The 23217-nt window shown below is 37.0% G+C and overlaps 1 protein-coding gene and 1 pseudogene across 2 annotated transcripts in view; one reads left to right on the top strand and one right to left on the bottom strand.

The window, feature by feature from the left end:
• Window positions 1-23217, top strand: part of Mms22l (MMS22 like, DNA repair protein) — a 150213-nt gene that overhangs the window by 102241 nt on the left and 24755 nt on the right. For both annotated transcript variants that reach the window (XM_017799771.2, XM_008839611.3), the window contains 3 exons: window positions 13932-14125; window positions 19133-19283; window positions 22595-22746. In XM_017799771.2, coding sequence (XP_017655260.1) covers window positions 13932-14125; window positions 19133-19283; window positions 22595-22746 — 497 coding nt within the window. The remainder of the gene's footprint in view (window positions 1-13931; window positions 14126-19132; window positions 19284-22594; window positions 22747-23217) is intronic.
• Window positions 20089-21140, bottom strand: LOC115071454 (annotated as a pseudogene).

The following is a 23217-nucleotide window of genomic DNA, read 5'->3' as shown; positions in this document are numbered from 1 at the left end:
ACGAGGACTCTTTAAATGGGGAAACCGTGTGGAAGGGTTAGACAGAGAGAGAGAGAATATCTAGCTATTTTTAAAAAAACAAAGGGAACCATATTACTCCAACAACCTACTGGCAAATTATACATACATTATCTGTACATGAGTCCATCTGTACAGCTGAAGGCTGCATAACAAGAAACAGTGCCAGACAGTAGAACCCTTCCTTTGACTTGTTGGCCAGGATGGTCCAAGAGACTCCAAAACATACTCGGGCTATTGCCACAGCCCTTGATGGCCTCCCAGAACTTGAAGGTTAAGACCTTACTGCCGAAGACAGAACATACTTTGGACACAGGATTTGGAGCAATAGAGCTGCAACTGACCTGCAATCACTTTCCCTGAAGGCAGCTCTCATAGCTTTGGAGAATGCTGTGAAGGTGCCAAGAGAAAACATCAGTGGATGATCCAACACCAGCTTTGGCCAGCACAGCATACATCATTGGTGCAGTAGTGGCAGTTTTATCTTGGGGGCAATCAACAGCTACCTAATTTGACTAAATGTCCACTCATGGGGAGGAAGTTCATGTGTGGTATGTAAACATAAGCTAATACACATGGCTGGAGTGGCCATAGATCTTTGAGAAAATCCCAAGACTGTCACATCACTAGACTAATGTGATCTCTCACTATGTGCAAAATATGTATCCTTATATTTACAGACAAATATCCCAGTCACCACTCATCAAAGAAGCTCGTTTTGCAGCAGTCAGAGCCTTCATCTTTAAAAACACATAATTCTTATTTCTCTTGAGGTGTTGCATGTCCGAGGCTTCTTCCAGAGCCCAGTTTTAACCTCTTAATTGGCTGGTGAGGCCATCAGGGATACTTGTTTAATTTGGTTCCTGGGAAGACTTCATTCAAACCACCAGTGATCACCTAATCAGTTTCTATAGCTGTTCCTCATGTTCATCTATCCTCACTCTTGAAGGAGACTCAAACTAACCTAACCCAACTTTTACATCTTCCTTTTCAGTAACATGCACGTAGGCAATATATTTATTCTCTGGCATAGAGTCCTTCAGGTCACTAAGCTACTTTTCAAAGTCCCCTCTCCTCTAAAAGTTTTTAGATATTTTATTGAAGATGTATACATTTCATTATTACTTCCTTCACATAGCGCTGGCAGTATGGCTCAGCATACAAGTGTGGTGACCTGAGTTTGATTCATGGAATCCACCTAATGGTGAGTTCAGAGAACCAACTCCATGGAGTTGTCACTCTGATGTACACACATGTTCCGTAGCACCTCTGAACAGACATAGACACACATGCACACACGCACACTCTAATAATAACATTAAAATCCTTCACAGAAATAATTTCACTTTTGCTTGCCCTCTGATCACAAACACAAAGATCTTGGCTCTTCTTGACTCATACTCTAACCCCATCATGTTCTAGTAGCAGATAAGCCTGAAAACTGGTATTTCATAGTTTAGCCATTGTTTCCCTGTCATATTCATTCTTTATTTGCTATTAAGTTTGGAGAATGGGCTCTTGGAAATTGGATCCCCAATTGAATAAAAACAGTATAAGGCATTTAGAATGAGTTGAAATGGTCAACTGATGATTGTCTTGGGGTTATATTAGTAAAAGTTCTCTGAAGGAACAGAACTTATAGAAAACAACACACACACAATTTATTAGATTGACTTAGAGGATAGGGTCTGGATACTCTAACAATGGCCACCTCAACTAGAGAGGCCAAAAATCCAGTAATTGTTCAGCAGTCCCAATTTGAAGCTGAAAGCCTGGAGAATTCTTAGAGAACTACTGGTCTTTAGTCTGTGTTGGAAGCCCAAAGAAGTTGTTTATAATATCAAAGAAGGAATGGCACAGGAACAATCTAGATGAACTTGCCAGTGAGAGTGAAAGCATATCTTTTTATATGGTCTGCCACCAGAAGGTGCTGCCCACATTTAGGGTGGATCTTGATTCAGATGATCTGATCAAGAAAGTCCCTTGGATTTTAGTGAATTCTAGATCCAGTCAAGTGACAACCAGGATTAACCACCACAAGGGTTCTTCTAAAAATTTGTAAAGTCATGGCCTTTGTCTTCTAACAGCTTCTTAACATTTGTAATTTCAAAGGACTTGGACCAGCCTTCAGTTGTGGTCTTCATCCTTGACAGTTGCCTGGAAGACAGTCTTGAGATGTAATACAATGGAAGTCTTAGCATGTAGCCTCATATTTTTTCCTTGATTCCTTGTTACCTTCAGGGTTATTGTTAAACATAAGTTAAACTGCTCCTGTAAAGATAGACTAAGTAGCCGAAACAGACTATGACAAAATAGATATATTAAAGTAAGGACAGTATAGTAGAGCCTCCATTTTGCCTGGCTCTTAAAATATGTCTTGCAGATGATATTGATGCTAAAGGGCCAAGTTTGCTTATGTTGTTTTGGCATGCTTATTGTTTATTACTAAATGACAGCATAATACAACACTCAACCATGGGAGAGAGTACTGTGATGAATAATTTTATTACTTGTATGGGTATGAAGTCACATATCTACAACATATTCGTCACGTTTGAGTGTTTTCATGAAAATATTTTCAAGACAGCATTGCAACAATAGCCTCGTACAGTTACCCAGAGTGTCTTAAATGTATATATCACTATATGCACCATTATGTTTTGTATACGTTTTTTTTGTTTGGTTTGACCATGAAGACTTGTTTACTTATAGCTCCATCTCACAGCCAATAAACAAAAAAGAAGGGACTAAGTTCTTGCTGTCCGCTTGAAAGATATGCCTCCAGTAGCATAAAGTGGTCTCACTCAGTCTATCTCTTAAAGTTTCCACCACCTTGCATCCCATTGGGGAATAGTGTCTATACCACATAGACCTCTGGGGAGACATTCCAGATCTGAACTACAGCAGGCCCCGTTATTGAAATCATTATTACAAGTGTATCCATAAAATGTAGTAAAACACAACTGAAAAACTATCATCTACAAATGTAAGGCTGATAAAAGTATAAGAATGATTTCTTAAAAATACTAGCTTTCATTGACATATTTTCATACCAAATGGAAGCTGTTGTTCTTGGGAGAAGAATAAGCATCCTCATCTTTATACTCTCCACCAGTATGTTGTATGAACTCTAGGGCACATTGCCATAGTGCTGTACTGTGTCTGGATATGAAGTGCTCTCCCCCCAAAGTCCATGTGTTGAAGCTTTGGTCCCCAACATGTGGTACTGTTGGAAGGTGGTGGAACCTCGAAGAGTCTTTAGAAGGAAGTGGCATGTCCTTATAAAACAATATTTGGACCGTTTCCATCTTTCCCTTTTTGCTTCCTGGCTGCCATGAAGAGACTAAACCATCTCTGCCATATTTTCCTGCCATGAGGAACTACGCCACCACAGGCCAAAGCAACAGGGCCAAACAGTCATGGGCTGTACTCTGAAACCTGAGCCCAAAATAAACCTTTCCGCTTCTCAGGCTGGTGAGGTATTTTATCACAGTGACAGGAAATACAGAAACGCATGCATGGTTCATCATGTTTATCACTGGGTTCCTGGTATTCTTTTTTTCCAGTCTTGCAAATTACATCAGTTGACCCCAGGAATTAAATCATCACATATCATTGACCTTTCAGTTTCCTATAAAGTAGTTTAAGCACCCCAGAAATACCAAACTATTAATATTGATTGCATCTAGTGTGCCAACTGAGATCAACTGTCACACCACTGTGTAGCCACTTTTAATAAAAGAGTTTAATAAATAAATGGATGAATTCAACAATAAAACATTTGAATCATGTATTGTATATCTGAGTCCTAAAATGATATTTGGGACAAGTGCAGCGTAGTGATTATGAGTTGGGACACTGAATCTGTTCCTTCAGTGTGGGCTCAGATCCTTTCTGCCACACACTTAACAGAATGACCTGGGAAAATTCCTACATTCTGATTTCTTGTCTAGAGAATGAGGACAATAGCAGTACCTACAACACAAATAATTAATAAGGATTTCATACTTAAGAAAGGACTGGTATATAGATGAGTAATAAGTAAGAACACTTGCTGCATTTAAAAATGTGATTAATGCTCGCAACAAATGAGGACATGGCCATTCTGTCTGGTAGTTGGCAGAGACTAGCATTTATACTATGGCATGTCTCTGTGATGCCCTTTATTTTTTATTTTGAAGAATTTAAAAAAAATTTTAATAACTACATGATTAGAAGAAGCATTTCACTACAGCTTTAACATATTCAGTAACACACTCCAGAGCAAGAATACATCTCTTTCACTAGTGGGTGTAAATTTTTAGGTTCACAATTGAATTAATACAGTTATACAAAATATACTGTTTCTTACAGAAAGACTCACTGTTTTTGCTACTGAGATGTTGGTGCAAGCATCTCTAATCTGTATGCAGCTGATTATTACTAGTCATAATCGGTTGCACTTGGATCCTTGGCACCTGTGTATGTCTATAAAATCATCAGGTAGATTTCAGTGGTAATGTTTATCACCTCTACTAATTAGATGATGTAAATTTCCATACTTCCTCCTCAAATATAATACATTTTTAAAAATTTGTTGATTTGTGTGTGTGTGTGTCACACAGAACACCCCAAACCGTTTCATTCAACTGTACACCCACTTCCCAGGTGGCACCCTCCCAGAGCCTCCTTCCCCCAACTAGAGCCCTTATACTCTGATATCCCTGCTGCTGTCTGCTGTGTTGTTGGCTCCCCCAGCCATTCCCCACTACGTGCCCTTCTGGTGAATCTAGTCAGCCTATCTAGAGGTCTTTGTTTTAAGAAGGTCAGCTGTTCCTCGTCTAGCAGTAATCAGTTGTCAATATTCCTTTGGATAAGATTGGGGTCTGCTGTTCATTTTCCCAGTTCTACGCTGGGTTACTATCTGGGAGTCCCTTTGGCCACCTTGGCCAACAACTCAAAAGAAGGTATCGCCTGTCTGGCATTGTTGCTTGTTATGTAGCCTTTAGCTATGCATATGGACTCTTAAGAAATTATATTGGCCCCTTTAATCTTTGGTTACACTTTCCTTTTGGGTGTTTAAGACCATACAGTTGGCCCAGATAAACCAATTTATATTTATTCTTAAGATCGTTTGAGGATTTCTTTCTCAGGGGTCACATAGTAATGCCCATATTTTTAAATGATACTCTCCTGCCTCTGCGTCACACCTATTAGGATTTAGAAGCAATAGAGTTGTGACTGAACTGCATATGATCTTATAAAGTATTTTCACTTATGTGCTGTGATTTGATGTCAACAGCTCTGTGGAGGATATAGGACATTATATTCCCATCTCATAGATGAAAAAGTTGCTGAAGTTTTCCAGGGTCCTAAACTATTCTCTTTTATGCAGGTGTTCATTTGCATGATTTTCTCCATGTACTTAAGAAAGCCCCTTCTCCAGTGATGCATTATATGTGACTTTAAATATTATAGTTTGCACTGTGCTCATGTATAGTATCCCTCCATGTTTGAGACAGGAAAAAGGTCTGCTTTGATCTCACCTCCCAGTCAGCCCCAGCTCCAGGTTATTGTGCCCTACCCAATTTCTTTTTTAAACTTTCTATTTTTTTGTGAATTTCTTAACTATATTTTGAGTATATTTAGATCCCCTCCCTTTTCCAGTGGGGTGGAAAGAGTCTAAGACCCCCATTTAAAAAAAAAAAAAAAAAAAAAAAAAAAAAACAAAAACTTTATAAAATAATTATATAACTATTTTTCTTTTAATAACTTTTTTAAGATTTATCGTCCTCTTTTTTTTTTTTTTTTTTTTTTTAAAAAAAAAAAAAAAAAAAAAAAAAAAAAAACAGGATTGCATTAAATGTTCATAAGTAACTTTCTGCTTTAAAACTTTGAGACTTCTCATAATGTCCTTGTTTTGATTGTGTTTATTTCTGGGTAGAAAAGCAAATAATAGCCGTTTCACAGATAGGACCAAGTGTGACAAAGCATTCAAAGCATCCTCATTTTAGTTGTCATCTTTGAAGTACAGCTAAAAGAATTCAGTAATTGCTGTTTACTGTCTGCTTTCTGCAAGCTCTTACCAGTCATATATATTATGTCGTGTTTGCGCTATGTGGTACAAGGTCATTTTGTAGGCATAATACATTGGAAATACTAAACAAACAACTGAGTAATATGCAAAATGACCTAGTCAATAGGTGCAAACTTCACTTAAAGCAACAGAAGCCTGCGAAGTTACTAGGGAGAAACAGCAACACAGAACACTCATACAGGTTCTGTTGCCACCACACTGTATCTGCAGGTGGTGGAGTGATGTGGGAAACATAAATAAGCAAACATGTGAAGTCAAGACAGATAAAAACAGAAAAACAAGTCTTGGAAAGTAGGGTGGTGTGGGTTGGATTAATGAGTCTGGGGAAGCCATTGAATGTAATGAAAAAGCAGGAGTCAAGCAGGACTAACATGGAAGCTGTGAGGCACATGAAAGTCTGGGTGTAACAATGGACTTACTTAGAAATGCTTCTGAGGACTCCGTCCTTTCACAATAACCGTTAGGTGGCTGTATCAGCCATTGGTTCTGTTTTTCACTCTTGGGAAATGGGAATTGAGAACTCATGTTTCCTCTCAAGGTCACACAGCTCTCAATAGCTTTGCTTGTGACCAGTTACACATAACACAGGCGCTTGTCTCAATTCCTCATTTAAAAGATTTTAGTAATTGTTTCTGTCTCACAGGATGAGAAATTGTGATTATAAAACAGGTGGCATAATAGAAGGCTCATAGTAATTACCAATAATGCTGGATATTACTGTTATTTCTACTGTACAGCTACAATTTGAGTAACTTGGCATTCAGCACATTTATTTGCTGTGATACTATATTTCATCCTTTGTACTGTAAAATGCCCTGATTATTATGTGTATTTTCACATGTGTATGTTTCCAAAATTACTTTAACCTACATGGAATTTGCCTTTACTGAAAGCAGTTGTCAAGTGTTGGGAATTTTTTTTTTTCCTCATCTCTATTTTTTTGCTTTTGGCCAGAAATTGCACTTTACCCTTCTGTGCAACAAATCTATTTGTTTTCCCACTGTTTATTGAAGAAGTAAAAAAAAATCTCTGAAAATATCTCTGGCATCTGGAGTTATATTCCTGATAATGCTTCACATATGTTTACTATGTTCTTCTTTTAACCTCTAGTAATGGTTCTTCATTTATTGTTTGCATTTTTATAAGTGTGGATATGCAGTGTTCACATCTAATATAGCAAACTGATTTTTGCCAGTCTCTGTATAGTGTTCTGGCCCAGAAAATATGATTTTAAAAATTACCTGAGACCTCACAGATATCCTGTCTGCAGCATTTCATCATTTTCTCTGGCTCCGTTATATTAACTCTTGTCATTTACATTTTTCACTGATTTCTTTATGAGAGAGAAATTATTATAAGGTCTTAACTTACTCTGTTATGTAACAGACTGATAAAGTTTGAACATTCAAGCCATGAGTAGAAGATATTTGCATGTTTCCAGGTGTATAGCTTCTTTCCAGATCCAAACACTGAATGTACACATTTCTAAACAAGTGTAGTGTGAGTCGGTGTTATTACGTACTATTGAACCTTGTCTTTTCTGCATTAACTTGGCCTAGAAAGATGTACACTCTAGTGACTTTTTATTTTTACACTTTTTTTTTAACATTACATATTCAGATCTCTGAATCATATCCCTAAGGTAACTACTAGATATATCCCTGCTGTACCATTTCATACTGGAGAGGTCGAAGGTGGATCATATTTGTTATTAACTCTCAATATTGTCTCGAATATGTGTTTTTTATACCTCATTTTTTCTAGTGTTTGCTAATAGAATTCTGGTATTACTCCTGGCTTTTCAAAGAGCAGTGCTACCCATGGCTTTTTTAGCTCCTCTCTTTAGCCTTGCTAAAATTTCCTTGGCCCAAGTAAGGATAAGAGAAAAACAATCAGTGTTTATACATTTTAAAATGTGTATATTTATATTAGAGTGTAAAGGAAGCACAACTTTCAGGATCAGGTTTAGGTTTTGAGTACACAATCAACCCTTCTTAGCTGTGTGAGCTTTGGATGTATTAATTAACTGTTCTGCTATCAGCTTCATTATCTATAATGAACCATTTCATAACTTCTAACTTCTGTTTTTGTTATTTAGCTCTCATGTCAAAATAGAACATTTGTAAATCTTAGTGGGATAATACATGTGTATACTGTGTAGTATTTAAGTCAGCTGAAGCATATCTACCTCCTCAAACATCATTTCTTTATTGTAAAAACATTCAGAATACTTCTGTTATTTGTTCGTTTTTCAAAAAATATTTTTATTGATTCTCCAAAAATTTCATACAGTGTACTTTGATCACATTCAGACCCCTCATATCTGCCTTCACCCTATTAATCCCCACCAACTTTATGTCCTTTATTATTTTTCTTTTTTAAAACGCTTATCAAGTCTAATCTGTTCCCCAAATGCCCTTGGAGTCTGGTCAATCTACCAGGCCTCAGACCCCTAAAGAAAACTGACTCTTCTCCTAGAAGCCATCAGTTACCAACAGCTCCTCACATAGAACTGGGTTTTGTTGCCCACCTCCCTCATCCATGCTGCCTTTTTATCTGGCTTGGGTTTACATAGGTCATATACATGCTGTCAAGAGTGAGATGGGTTCCTATGTGCAACTACCATCAACTGATGAATGGATAAAGAAAATGTGTTATACATTCATGGTAAGACAAAAAAAGCAAGAACAACCTGGGTAAAGCACTGTGTAGCTATAATGCTACTACGGGGGAGGCTGAGACAGGAGGATCCCTGGGGGTTGCTGGCCAACTGGTCTAGCTGGAAGAACCAGCTCCAGGCTCAGTGAGAGACCCTGTCTCCAAAAAAAAAAAAAGTGGGGAGCAATTGAAGAAGACACTTGACATTGACCTCTAGCCTTCATATGCGTGTGCATACTCATACACAGACACACACACACACACATACACACACACAAAAATGGTTTTTAACAAATGGGCAGCATACGAAGTGATATAACCCAGGTATAGAAAAATAAGTTCTGCATACTGTCACATGTGGAATAAGAAAATAGTTTTGGGGTACTCCCATAAAATTTGTCCCACTATTGAACCAGTGGGAATATCTTGCCAGGCCAGTTGTTTTAGCTCACAGGATTTACAGCTGAGTAAGGTTGATGTTTAACTTTCTCTTCAGGTAGCATGCATAATACCTTCTAGCACTGTGAAAGATAGCCAATAGACTGAGACTTTGAAGTCAGCACCAGTTTGTTTTCTTCTTGTTTGTTCTACAGCTCATATATGTAGTGTCTTCAGTAGTAGGGCCTTACTGTGAAGTTCTGGTGGGTAACCAAGAGCATTGGCAATGACCAGTATTGTTTGAGGGTCTATGGAACCCCTGGTCATTAGCTTCAAGAGAGGGAGTCCATTCCTGATATTGGGCTTTTATTTTGTTAGTCTATGGTGTCTAACAGGGGCAGTATCCCCGTATTGTGGATTTAAGGTCCTTTTTATAGGATGGATCCCATACCTGACATTGATATCAGGCCTAGGTGCCTGAGGCTAGACATAAGGAAGAGTGTAATACTATTTTTCCGCAAAATAGATAAGAGTATTAAAGCAACTCATAATGACTTACTGTTACACCCTTAGAATAATGCATCTATGAAGTCTCAGCAGAGAAGCTCCCTTATGCAGCAGATGGTGATTAACACAGAAACCCACAACTTCCCAATATGCAGAGAGCAAGAGATTCTTAAGTGCCTGAATAGTACACCCATATAAAAATCCTGCCTCCCAAGGCTTAGGGATCATTGCAGAAGAGGGAGATAAAATGTTGTAACAGCCAGAGGTGGAATGACCACAAGGAAGTAAAGTTTTACAGAGTTTGTCAGTGACTCATATGAACTCAGAGCTATGGTGGCAGCATACACAAGTCCCATCTAAACTCAAGCAAAACAAAATCGCAGCATAGACATGGGGAAGTGGGTAAGAAACCCCAACTCTACCTGAGGAAGTATTCGCAACCTATGGCTGCTCGGAAGGGCAGAGACAGTCTTTTAAGCGTGGGACTCTTGATAGGTTAACCAGGCTTCAGTGCATGGACCCACACTGAAGGACATTTGAGGTTACAAATTAGACTCTATAGACCTTATATGAGTACATCGAATTGGGCAGGGTGCAATAAGGAGAGGTGGGGTTAGGGGAGAGGACCTAAATACCCTAAAAAATTACTGTATGAAAATCACAAAAAATCAATAAAAACTAAAATTTAAAAAATAAAAAATGAATGTAAAGAGGCACGTTTTGGGAAGAAGAAGAAGAAGAAGGAGTGGTCCAGAGGGAGTGGAAGGAAGATAAGAGAGTAATGGGGTGGGCACATACGGTCACATGGCAATTCTCAGTTTTTGAGGACCCTCCACAATGACTGAACTAATGTGTGATACGTATATTCCTATGTAAACAGGTTTCCTTCTCAGCATCCTCACCAGCAGTTGTTACCCTCTGTCTTTTTTAACAATAACCATTCTTTCTGTTTTTTAAATAGTTATTATTTTTATTTTCTTGTAGCTAAAGATTTATTAACTGTTTATTCTTTGAAAATGTCATACATATATATGTATCTTCATATCCACCCCCACTCCTTCCATTCATCTCCCCAGTCTCCCCCTAACACATCTCCATCCCAAAGCCATGTCCTTTTTATATATTTTATAACCAAATTAGTCCAATTATTGCTGTCCATCTGCACAGTGTGGGGTTATACACTGCGGCATGGACAGTCTACCAGCAGAAAACCCCCAAAGAAAATCTGACTCTTCCTCTCCCAAGCCATCAGCTTCCAATAGCATTTTAAATAGTTATTATTTTTATTTTCTTGTAGCTAAAGATTTATTAACTGTTTATTCTTTGAAAATGTCATACATATATGAATGTATCTTCACTTCTAAGCCACATTGTCAAGCAGTCACAGCAATAAGTCCGTTTCTCTGTTTTAATTTTCTGTATTAGCAAATTCATCACTGTGACAAATACCTGAGAAAAATATCTTTTTTATCATTTTTTAAAAACATTTTAATAACTACATGATTAGAAGAGGCATATTTTTATTTTATGTGTATAAGTGTATTGCCTGCATATGCTTGAGTGTACCCATGTCATGCAGTGCCTGCAGAGGACAGAAGAGGGCGTCGGATTCCCAGGAACTAAAGTTACAGGATGGATGTTAGCTGCCATGTGGGTGCTGGGGATTGAACCCAGGGCCTCTGCAAGAGGAGTCAGTGCTCTTAACCCTTGAGACATTTCTCCAGCCCCATTCCCTCTATTTTTAAAATCAGAGTGCACTTAATTAAAAAAGTAGAAATTTTACATTTCCGTATTTTTTAATATAAAACGGGGCAAAAGGTAAAAAAGTGAAGCTTGTTAACAGATTAATATCTTTCCCTCCTTTAAAAGCTAATCAGCAGGGAAGAAGATGCCTTTACAAACAATTTTAAACATTTTTGATTAAGAATTTTGTACTTGCATATACTATGTTTTGATCAAATCTACTCCTCTCATTCCCTCCCCTCCAACTCCTCCCTCATAATACTCATTAGAGTGAGGTGATATTTCATTGTGGTTTTAATTTGTATTTCTCTGCTATTGAGCTCTTTTTTTTTTTTTTCCATGTACTGGTTGATTGTTTCTCTGTCGTTTAAGAAATGTCTTTTAAGATCTAATGAACATTTTAAAGTCATGTTTGCTTTGTTCCACTGATAATGAGTTTTTGAACTTCCTTGTGTGTTTTAGATGCAGCCCCTGTCAAATGTATAGTTTGAAAATATTTCTTCTCATAAATATTTTGTCTACACTGATGGTTGTTCCCTTTCTGGTGCAGAAGCCTTTTATTTTAATATCCTATTTGTCTATTTTTCCAGTGTTTTGGGGTATCTGCTCCAAAAGCTCCTTGGCCATTCTCATGCCCTTAAGTGTTATTCTTCTAGTTTGTTTCAGGACTTATATATCAATCTTTAATCCACTTTGAGTTTGTTTTTGTAACTTATGAGCGCTTGAGAACCATGGGTGTCCCTCCTACCTTATTTTGAGATACGGTCTTGCTATATAACCAATAGCTTCATACTTAGAGTCCTCCTGACTTACTCTCTGCATAGAGATTATGGGTGTGCCCCCACCAGGCCCAGAAGTGGGATTGTTTCTTACATGTAAAGACTAATCAGAGACATTATTCTTTCCTTGGGAATAGGTTTTAGTGAATAAAGTGATTTATTTATAATAGTGACCAATTATCTGTCCTACCCAAGTTACATTATTTATTATCCTCTAAAACCAATATACCTGTAAAAAGCTATAAAAGGCAGTGGAAGTAGTAATTGTGTTGGACTTCACTGTGGAAAAAGGCACTCATGATCTTTATGGTATCAATAGGGGCAGTTGAGTTAGTTGCCAAATGAATTTTAGTAGTGTATTATTCATTGTATTCTAAGCTAAAAGACCTCAACTAGTCTCTAGCTTCTAGTTTAAATTGAAAACATCTCGGGGTTTTTCACATAGAGACTGTAGCAGGCACTTTGTTAGCTTTTTGAGATCAGCTTGGTATATATTCTTTCCCAAGGCCTATGTATACTTTCATAGGACTTCAAGACAAGTAAGAGTAGGTGGTGTCCCCTGGCAGAAGATCCTAATACTACATAATTTATACTTAGAATGTTTGCTTTCTTGTGTGTAGCTATGTGACAAGATGTGATCTTGCAACAGTGTTGATCATTTTTAGACTTGCTTTAGGTATATATCCTAGCTCTGTTTTGAAAGTCCTTGCCAAGTGTTTACTTTTCTTAAATAAACTGCTTTAAACATCAAGAATACTGTATTTGAACTGATACATTCATTGTTTAAAGTACTGATTACTTTCTTAGTTGAAAAATACTTCTGTCAAAGGAAGCTTCCTGCTTTTTTGCACTATTTATATCTCATTGCTTTCTGAATAACTAGAGAGAACAAGTGGATGAATGGTGATCCATGCAGTATGTCTGCCCTCAGTTGGTATGGCAATGATGTAAACAGAAACAGAATGAGAGCCTCATTGTACATTTAATGTGTCATATTACTCATTTCTGGATGCATTGCTATTTAATTGCTTCTATTCTCGATCATTAAATCTCATAGTACTTCCCCCACTTAGTTTAGTAACCTCAGTTGTCAATGTATATGTTTCTAATTAGGGTCCAGGGATGTCTAAATTTTAAGTTCAATTGAACAAAAAGTAGTTACATGGTAAATCAAAATTTAAGAGTGTTGAATTATGCTTTATTAATGAAAATTATCTTTTCATTGTCTACTATGTGACAATAATTATCCATCCTTTTGTTCCATTATACCAGGACTGTATCCAGCACAGTTTTGAATGCTAGCACTAGATTTTATTCTTTTGATAGACAAGGAAAAAATTTTCAATGTAAAATACCACATATAAGCCAGATGGTCTTACCTTCCTCCCAGTATGTCTGTCCTAAAATTCTCAAGAGAAAATGGTTTCAAAAATTATTTTCATGTCTAGATTGTAAGTAAAATCACTTGTCATACATGAATTGCAAAGTGCAGACCTTCGTTCTGAAGCTGCCTGTTTCTCATTTGGATCTGACATATTAAAAAGCATATAATTAATGGTTGACATTAGTAATTAACATTAACTTTATGGTGCTTAATATGCCATCATTCATCCATCAAATAACAAGAAATGCATTATGCCTTGGCATAAAGGTTTTAATTATATAAAATGGCCTTTCAGTTTTTATATGATATAAATGAGAAAAGAACTATATTGAGAAGAGACTTCTTTGAGCATTTCTTGGGTGTTAACTATATTTTTATTTCTTTTTAGGAGTATTCATCAACAATTGTGTCGGGAACTTCAAAGGGAGAATGTGGACCTAATTGTTCAGTCCTCATTGTTGGCTAAAGAGCGCCACCTTGCTGCAATTGCCAGTGCACTGTGGAAACACTTCTTTTCATTTCTGAAGAGTCAGAGAATGGCCCCAATCACGCCTCTCTCACAACTTGCAGATGTGGCTGCAGGTCAGTGTTCATCGTGACTGTTCATTCCTTTCTCATTCTGCAGATGCTTTGTCAGTATTCCCTCTGTTTGCCTAGGGACAATGTCTTGCTTTATAACAATATAATAAACATTGTGACAGCCAGAATGATGAAATAAATGACATATTTTTAAATTGGGCTTCTTTGGCTTGTATCATAAAAAATGAAATGATTATTTGTTTTAAAAAAGGGCGTTTTCAGTCTTAGGCATATTGAATGTTCTTAAGTTTTTGTATAATGCACAAGTATTTCAAAAATAATGTAGCATTTTAGTATCTAATTCAAGCAGTATGCCTTCAAATTTTATGAACAGATCTATATAGTTGTAGATCATTTTTATAAGGAGCTAAAGAATATAGAAGAATTTATCTTCGGCACCAAGAAGATAAAATCAGGATCACGTTGAATATATATATAGACTGCTGTTGTTGTACTTCCTCTAGATTCTATTTTAGGTTGGAATGCTTATTTAAATGACCCAAAGACATGTTCTCAGGATTTTAGATAATTCTGAATAAAACTGGTCAGATTTTGAATATATGAGTATACATGTGGTATATTTTTTTCAAAGGGATATTGTGCCCAAAATACGTTAAGAAGTTCTGGAATAGCCAGATTAATATTGTTACTGCATGTGTTTAAGTAAAGTTTGTTTAAAAGGGTTTTGTATATTTAAAAGTAATGCTTTAAACAAACATACAAACGTAAGGCCTAGTTAAGCATTTGTTTTACCCTGAGATAAATAAGAAAAGATGAGCCAAAAGTAGCTATGTGAAAGATTAAATGATTAAAATCTGAAAAGAAGTTGAAATCTTATAGCAATTTAGTAATAATTAAGACTTTACGCAACATAGATGGAAGACTTGTGACCAGGCAGTGGTTGCAAGTACTGTAATATCTGTAAAAATAAATATTAGTATTCAGTGAATTGAACCAAAGCAGTCACTTAATAGTGTGACTTAACCTTTTTTAATTTGTCATCTTTAATCTTTAATCTGATTGATTCCTAGTCAATCATCAAACATACTATTCCATCAGCAGTCAGTATTGTCTTAGATTCTGAAAATCAATGGTGTATAAATGCAAAATGAAAGGTGTTGATTTTGGATTTGATTTGAAATAGACTTAGATTAGGAGAAAATGATTTCCTGTATTGAAGAAAAAGTCACTACTGTCTTGTAGGCACTAGGGATATGCCAGTAGGGAAAAGACAAAAACAACAGTATCCTGTTCACATAAAGGCTATCTATCATCTAGTGGGAAATGGAGCCAAAGATAGTTTTTCCTTTTTTTTTTTTTTTTTTGTTTGTTTGTTTGTTTGTTTGTTTTTTGGTTTTTTTAAAGAGTGTTTTGCTGTATAGCACAAGCTAGCCTGGAACTTGTGTTATTTCTGCCTCAGCTCCCCAAGTCTGGGATTATTGATGAGCATGACCATACCCAGCAAAAAAACATTTAAAAAATGTTCAGTAACTTAGATGGTGATAAGTGAAAATACAGAGAAAGCTGAGGGTGGGAAAGGCTACAGGTAGGTTTCAGCTTTAAATAATGGTCAGGCAAGGCTGAGTAAGTTTAACATCCGAGCAAAGTCTTGAAGGGGGTGAGAGGCCTCACTGTTCAGATTCCTAGTAAAGAGCAATGTTTGAGGGACTGAAGGAAAAGCAGTAAAGACTTGTGTGGAGTAAGAAAGGGTTAGAGAAATCAGAGATGTGGTTAAGAAGAAATGGAGAGCTAGTTTGTGTTCTGCCTTAAAAACCTTGCAAACTTCTGCTTTTACTCTTGAGATTAGACGCCATTGGTATTTTTTCAGAGGGAAACATTATTTGGGCTGATGAGGATTCAGGAGGCAAGGAGAGAACTAAGGAGGCAGGTAGGAAATTATTCCAGCAACCCAGAAATGAGTAGCTTGGCCAAAGTGGTTATCTCTAAAAGTGAAAGTATTTTGTAGGTAGAACTGGCAGAATTCACTAAACAAATAAGGATAGATCATCAGAATACTTCATGAGATGATTATGGAAGGGAGAGAACACATTTAAGACAGTAAACTGGAGTGTCTTAATTTTGGAGGGGTTTTGATGTTATGTTTTTTGAGTTTTCTTGTTTTGTTTATTAAGATATCAATTAAAGTCCAGTAGATAGGTTAAGTGGGAACTTGGAGCTTAGGTGTATAAATAGAGTTTAAAGCCAAGAAACTGATTAAGCTCTTCATTTGTATAAGAATGACTCAAGAGAGAAAAGTGTGGATCTGTCCACAGTATCTTTCTGTTAAAATTTGAAGCTAAGGAGAAATAAGAAGGCACACTATGAAGAAGTGTAGGTGAGTGAAAACAAGAACGTGTGAAGCACTGGAAACAAGAAAGAAGAAATGTTAACAGTTCAGTAAAATGACACCTGACAATTGATCATTGGCACAGCGGTTCACATCTTTAATCCCAGTACTCAGGAGGCAGTTCAGGCAGGTACTGTAAGATTGTGAGATCAAAGCCAGCCTGGTCTACGTAGTGAGTTCCAGGCCAGCTGGGGCTATATGGAGACCCTGTCTCAAAAAAAAAGAGGGAAACTCAATGGTGAACTAAGGAATGGTTGGTGGTGGTGGTGTGTGTGTACTATGCATGCATGTGGGTGTGGGTAGGATTACTCATGTGGAAGTCAGAGGAGATGTCGGATGTTTTCCATGGCTCTGCTCTTATTAAGTTCTCTTACTGAACTGGAAGTTTGCCATTTCAACTAGGCTGGCTGGCCAGTGAGCTCTGGGAACCACCCCAAGCATCAGCATTATAGGCATACCCTGCTTTTTATGTGGGTGATCAATATTTGAACCTGCTTGCATAGCAAGCACTCTTACCCACTTACAGGCCATCTTCCCCAGCCTTGAAGAATGTTTCTTAATATCAGAAAATCAGTGTGTTGATTGAGTGAAGATAATTAAAGAATAAGAATATGAAAAGCATTTCAGATTGCAAATGTAGATAGATCCTTTTAAATATCTGTATTAATATATTTTAAAATAATTGTTAAAGGAAGCTTGTATATAATAGGGGGAAATGGAGTCAAGGAAAAATGCTCGGTTTTGTTTTCAAATTACATGGGAGAAATTTAAGTATATTTACATTTTATATACTGAGAGGAATGTCCAAATTAAAGGAAGATTTCATGGTGCAAAAAAGTCCCCTTCATTTTAGTGCCAGAAGATGAGAGATCTCAGAAGACTTGGCCTCAGATCATTTATAGTAGCAGAAGAGAGGTTAGGGCAAATTGGTCCAGATGGAGGCAGCTGATAAAAGTGGTAAGAACCTATGATAGTTCCCATCTGTTTTTTAGCTCTCTGGGAAGCAGTTAGTAGGCTCTTAGCTGAACGTGAGGAGGGACAGGGTGCTGACTGTGGATAAAGAAAGAAGGTGTGCACTCAGTTCCCTAGGAAAATAAAAGACTGACTGCACTAGAGAAACACAGTAGGGAGAATGGCCGGTTAGAAGGGCCTAGTGGAAGTTTGTGGCCAGTCAGTATTGTTCTCCAGCCATTTGTACTGATGTAGGTTAAATTCATGAAGGGAGAATTAAACAGGTAATGTTTATTTCTCTCAAAGTGCAGTGAATCAAAGAAAGAGCAAGGCAGGGCCTGGTTGTATCTGTTTGGAGAGTACATGTACCTTACACAAGACCTTAGCATCAGTCTCTCATACTTCGGGAAACAAACGAAAAAAGAAAGGAACAAGCAGTTAGTGATATATACAAATGTGTATAATAATGGACCATGCCATCACACTACCTAAAGAGGGAAAGGAAGGTGTGAAGGTGAGGGGGAGGGGGGCAGAGTTATGCAGTCGACAAATCTTTATATAATCAAGGAGCTGTTGGAGTTCAGGTCCTAGGAGAGGGCAGCTGGAAAACAAATGTATCAAACCTGGGTCTTTAAAAATGAAATTATGCTGAGATTATAATTGTTAATCACAAGTGCTTTGGGTATTACTGTGGGAATGAGTGGATTAAGTATAGTAGAGGATATATTCATTGGAAGAGAGGAATTCCAAAAAATCAAGAATTGCTAATAGAATACGTGCTATAATTGAGGGGATGTGAGCTTGGAAACTGTAGGTAAGTGCAACAGAAATAGTTTGTGACTCTTACAATCTGGTGACATATATGAGATCCAAAGCTAGTGGTTTTAGGAAAGAAGAAGTAAGAATAGTCATGTAAACTACCCTGTGTACGTCCAGTGGTATGAGGGGATTGGAAGAATAAACAGCCATCATTTGACAGAGCTGCATGGGAGTCATTGCTTCATAAACAGTTGACTGGCAAGCATAAGTCAATAAAAAACAAACTGAGTTGATGGATTTCTAGGAAAACACAAAATAGTATTTGCTTAGCAGGATGAACTGAAGAATTCTAGTTCCTAGATTATGGGTTCTAAGAAAGTAGTCTCATTGGCTGGGCGAGGTGGTGCATGCCTTTAGTCCCAGCACTCAGGAGGCAGAGGCAAGCAGATCTCTGTGAGTTCAAGGACAGCCAGGTCTACATAGTGAGTTCCAGGACAGCTGGGGCTACAGGGAGACCCTGTCTCAAAAAAACAAAGAGAAAGTGGTGTCATTGGTTATAGGAGGACACTATTAGAAGAAATGTCTGGTATCTAAAATGAACATGACCTGTTTACCTGCAGCGGGTTAGGTAGAGAAGGGTAGATAGGTGCTGGGAGTACTGCTAGCCAGGTCTTCAAATAGTGGAGGCTTGTTTGTAAGCCCTCTAGCTTGATCGGATGAAGTCATCATCTAATTATAACACTAAGATAGATGATTTTCCGCCTTTTCTTGGTAATCTAAATGATGCTATAGAAATTTGACAGCATGAATTGAGTTGTTTTAACCCTTTTTCTACATTTCTAAATGTGACATTTTATTTGGTGCTTTTCAAGTCACTGTGTAATGTGGGGGGTAAGGAGACGAAAGAAATTTTGAAGACTTTTCACCTGAAATTTCTCTCATTTTAAATATAGATTTTACTTTGCTAGCAGTGGACATTCCCAGCACAGCTCCATCAGATCTTCAGCCTCAGCCAGTTATATCAATAATTCAACTTTTTGGTTGGGATGATATCATCTGGCCCCAAATTGTAGCAAGATATTTAAGTCATTTACTACAAAATAGGTATGTACCCTTATTTCAGATATGTGCCTTAGTCTGTACCCTGACAAATTAGTACCCTGAAAAGTAGGAGTTTGGTTTTGGGGTTTTTTTTTTGTTGTTTTCGTTTTTTTCCCCAATCAACACTGATCTTTACTATGCATTCTCTTACTTTGGCATTAACATTAACTAGATAGTAATAGTAGGTAGTATGAAACCTTATTTATGGGGCTTGATATTTTTTTGTAATTGTTGCAAGTTAATGCTTTCTGTAAGCCCAACTTACCCTGAAGTGACCTTTCCACATTCCCTAGAGAGAAAAAATTATGTAAGCATCATTCTGCATCAGTAGAACACTAGTACATTATTTCAGATTTAGGCCTAGAAGTTTGACTCTTGTGAGACCACGGACAAGGAACTTCACCTGTATCATTTCTTTATCCACATCTCCTGCCCCATTATATAGAAAGTCTGAGGAACAACCTCAGTAATATGTAGATATAGATATATAAAATAAAATCATAGAAATAGTATAGTATGATGTGGGAAATTTAAGTAACGGAAATAAGATCGCCATCCTACAAGATCGGTGTAGTTCTTCTGTCAATGAATGTGACGAGTGAGGTGTTTAGAGAGTTAGTTGTTTTTCTGAGATTAATTAATCAGCATCATTAAGTGTGTTTTCTCATTGGTCTTTTAGTAAAAGTAAGAATAGTGTAAAAGAATTCAGCTTTGGATTGCTTTTAAGGATTTTTTCTAATATAGAATTCTATAATAATAATTAATATTTATATTATGAAATACTTGTCAAAATAATTTCTGGGGTTTTCTTTGGGTTTTTTTGTTGTTTATTTTTTTGTTTTTGTTTCTGTTTTCTCTTCAATCACTCAATTAACATATAAGTCCTTAGGCCCCAAAGTAAAGACCAATTTGTAAAACTGATCCATTTACTTTTTCCTAACAATTTAATGACTACTCTTGATAACTATATGTATTGTAAGGCTGCCTGGTGATATTCAGAACCTTCAGAGAATGGTGGTTTTCCTGACTGGTTTGTAGTCTTCAGTCATGATTAGGAGTTACTTGTATGAAACCCCTATCAAACCAGCAAGACCACAATTGTGTATACATTGTTTTCGGGGTTGTTGGTGACTTGGGCATATCTCCCCCAAATGACCTTGGGTTGCAAGGCCCAACTCCCTCACATTCACTTCTGTAACTACCTTTGCTGGTGACACCAGAGTTGTATATAGTGGGGATTATGGATTCTCTTTCATACCAAGTATTGCTTTCAGCTTAGGATGTGTTACATGGACCTTCTTGAAACATCAGCCTGTTGGCCTAATGAACCTTGGGTTTCTCATAGAACCATCACCAAGAAACATTCTAGTAACCATCCTCTTAAATGCTTTTTTCCCTTTTCTTTCCTGTAAATATCTTTTAATACTTGGATTTTTTCCTGTCCTCCTTGGTGTGGATTTTGGGCAGAAGGACTTCCCGTTTTCCTGTCTTCTCTCTTGCTTTCTTCACTTAAGCATGTTAAAGTAGTTTTTCCTAGACTGGACTTCTGTCTCGCAGAAGTCACTGTTCCCTGCGGAGTCTTTTTGTCGTTCTTTTGTTTGATGTTTCTCCTCGTGTACCTTGGTAGTGTTTTTCGTCTGTGTTTTCTCAGCATGGCACTGGTTGTCATAGAGAGCTTGGCCTGCACCTACCTTATTTTCCTTTCTTTCTTCTTTTCTTTCCTTTTTCCTTTCCTTTCCTTCTTTCAACATTCATAAGCCTCTCAACTTTCTCTTTTTCTCATAGTCATCCAAATGATATCCATAGCATTTCTAGTATAAATTAATATATTCATTTTATAGCATGAGGACAGTCTCAGAAACACCTGACTCAGCTTAGTAGTATTTATTTTTAAAATAACAGGTTTATTAGAAACAGTTGAGCAAACTGAAACACAAAGTTTTAACTAGCTTTGGAGAAAGTTCTGTAGGTACTAAGTAGCCAATCTGTGCTTTTCTGTATTGTATTTTCTGTATTTTTTTAATATTTCATTATTTTTATTCTATGTGTATGAGTATATTGCCTGCATGTATGTGAGTGCACCCATGTTGTGCATTGCCGCAGAGATCAGAAGAGGGCTTCGGATTCCCCTGGAACTGGATTTAAGGTGGTTCCTAGCCACCATGTGGGTGCTGGGAATCGAACCCAGCTCCTCTGCAAGAGCAGTCAGTGCTCTTAACTGCTGAGCCAACTCTCCACCCCATATTTTCTGTATTTTTATGACAACTCCTACTCAGAATGTTTTAGGCATCATTTTTAGAATTGTGACTTATGTGCATTTATAAATTGTTTTAGGGACTGGGGCTTAGTGGGTCAAGCACTCGTTATGCAAAAATGAGGACCTCATTTTGGATCCCCAGCACCCATACAAAAGTGCAGGTTTGTATGGAGACTCAGATTACAGGGGATTGCTGACAACCCAGAAATGGCAAGCTCTAGGTTCAGTGAGAGATCATGTCTCAAAGAGTTAGATGGAAAAGTAATTGAGGAGGACATCCCAGTATCAACTGCTGCTCTCTACACATGGACACTCACACACTGCATACACACACATCAAAACAAAAAGGAAAAAGTTGTTTTAACTTTGCATAATGCTATGTTTAGGTATAAAAGCATCCCCATCATTTCTACCCCCTCTTAGATTAGAAACCAAATTTGGCTAGGAGTCTGGTATAATAGAAACAACATCTTTTAATTGCTAGAATGGTGTTGTATTGGAAATTTCTGTGAGATAATCTTTGTTAATGAATGCTTATAAAGTGAAGAAGAAAAGAGATGGAGATGATATGATTTGTCAGGAAACATGTAGAAATATATTTTGTCTTTAAGGATTATTTTTTTACCCATGTGGTCATGACCTCTTTTGTTTACCATTTTGGTTTTTTTCTTTGTTGTTGTTTGGTTTTTTTTCTTTCTACTTGCCTGTTCATTTTTTATTACATTGCCAACTAGCTATAATCTTCTTGCTATTCCCACATTAACATACTCTTTAACTTTTCTCTTAGCATAAGCCTACAGCATGTACATCATCACTGGGAAAAGGAAAGTTAAAAGTCACAGTATCACAAATGAAAACAAAGTCTAACATAACTTTCTGTGCATCTGTAGTATTCATTTTCAGCATGTTTGTAGTGCTGTGTTCATCTTAAAAGTACGTGAACCCCGAGCATTGCCTAGAGGACTTGGGAGAATTTGTTTCTTTAAAAGCTCTGTTCTCAGACTATATATCCCATTTCATTTTTGTTTTTTAATGATACTCATTTTTTTTTTTACAGCACATTATGTGAAGCACTTTCTCATTCAAGCTGTGTATCTTTTCAATCTTTAACTATAAGATCATGGATCCGTTGTGTTTTACAAATGCATGTAAAAAACCTTTCTGGGCCTGATGACTTGCTCATTGATAGGAATCCTGAGCAGGCAGTGGGTAAGTGTCCTGTACTATTTTAGCCAGCCATTAAGAGTGTATCTTTGGAAAAGTTTTTGCTTTTTTTTAGTATTAAGTAAATTAGTACAAAATATGCAAAATATATTTATAATTGCCGTACATGTGTCCAGACATTTACTTCCTTTTAGAGCCTGTTCCATTCCTTTTTTTTTTTTTTTTTTTTTTTTTTTAAGCTGCACATAGCAAATCACCCTGCTATAAAGATGAAAGAACTCACTTTTCTGGACGCAAAGAACAAAATCTTGCTCCTCAGGTGACACCCTTTTTTGTTTACCCTGGGGAAAAAAGCCAGTCATATACAAAAACAGAAATCTGATGTGTATATAACCCCATATCACACTGAACACCCTAAAAGAAGAATATCCAGCTTTGGATACAACCCCCTTTTTTTTTTTATCAGATATTTAGATTTCCCTTCTAAGGACCTTTTTGTAGAGCTATTGTTTATAG

Source organism: Nannospalax galili, unplaced genomic scaffold (genome assembly GCF_000622305.1).
Source record: "Nannospalax galili isolate Female #2095 unplaced genomic scaffold, S.galili_v1.0 scaffold78, whole genome shotgun sequence".
Classification (NCBI taxonomy): domain Eukaryota; kingdom Metazoa; phylum Chordata; class Mammalia; order Rodentia; family Spalacidae; genus Nannospalax; species Nannospalax galili.
Note: the sequence above shows the minus strand (reverse complement) of the source record. Positions and strands in the feature narration are given on the sequence as shown.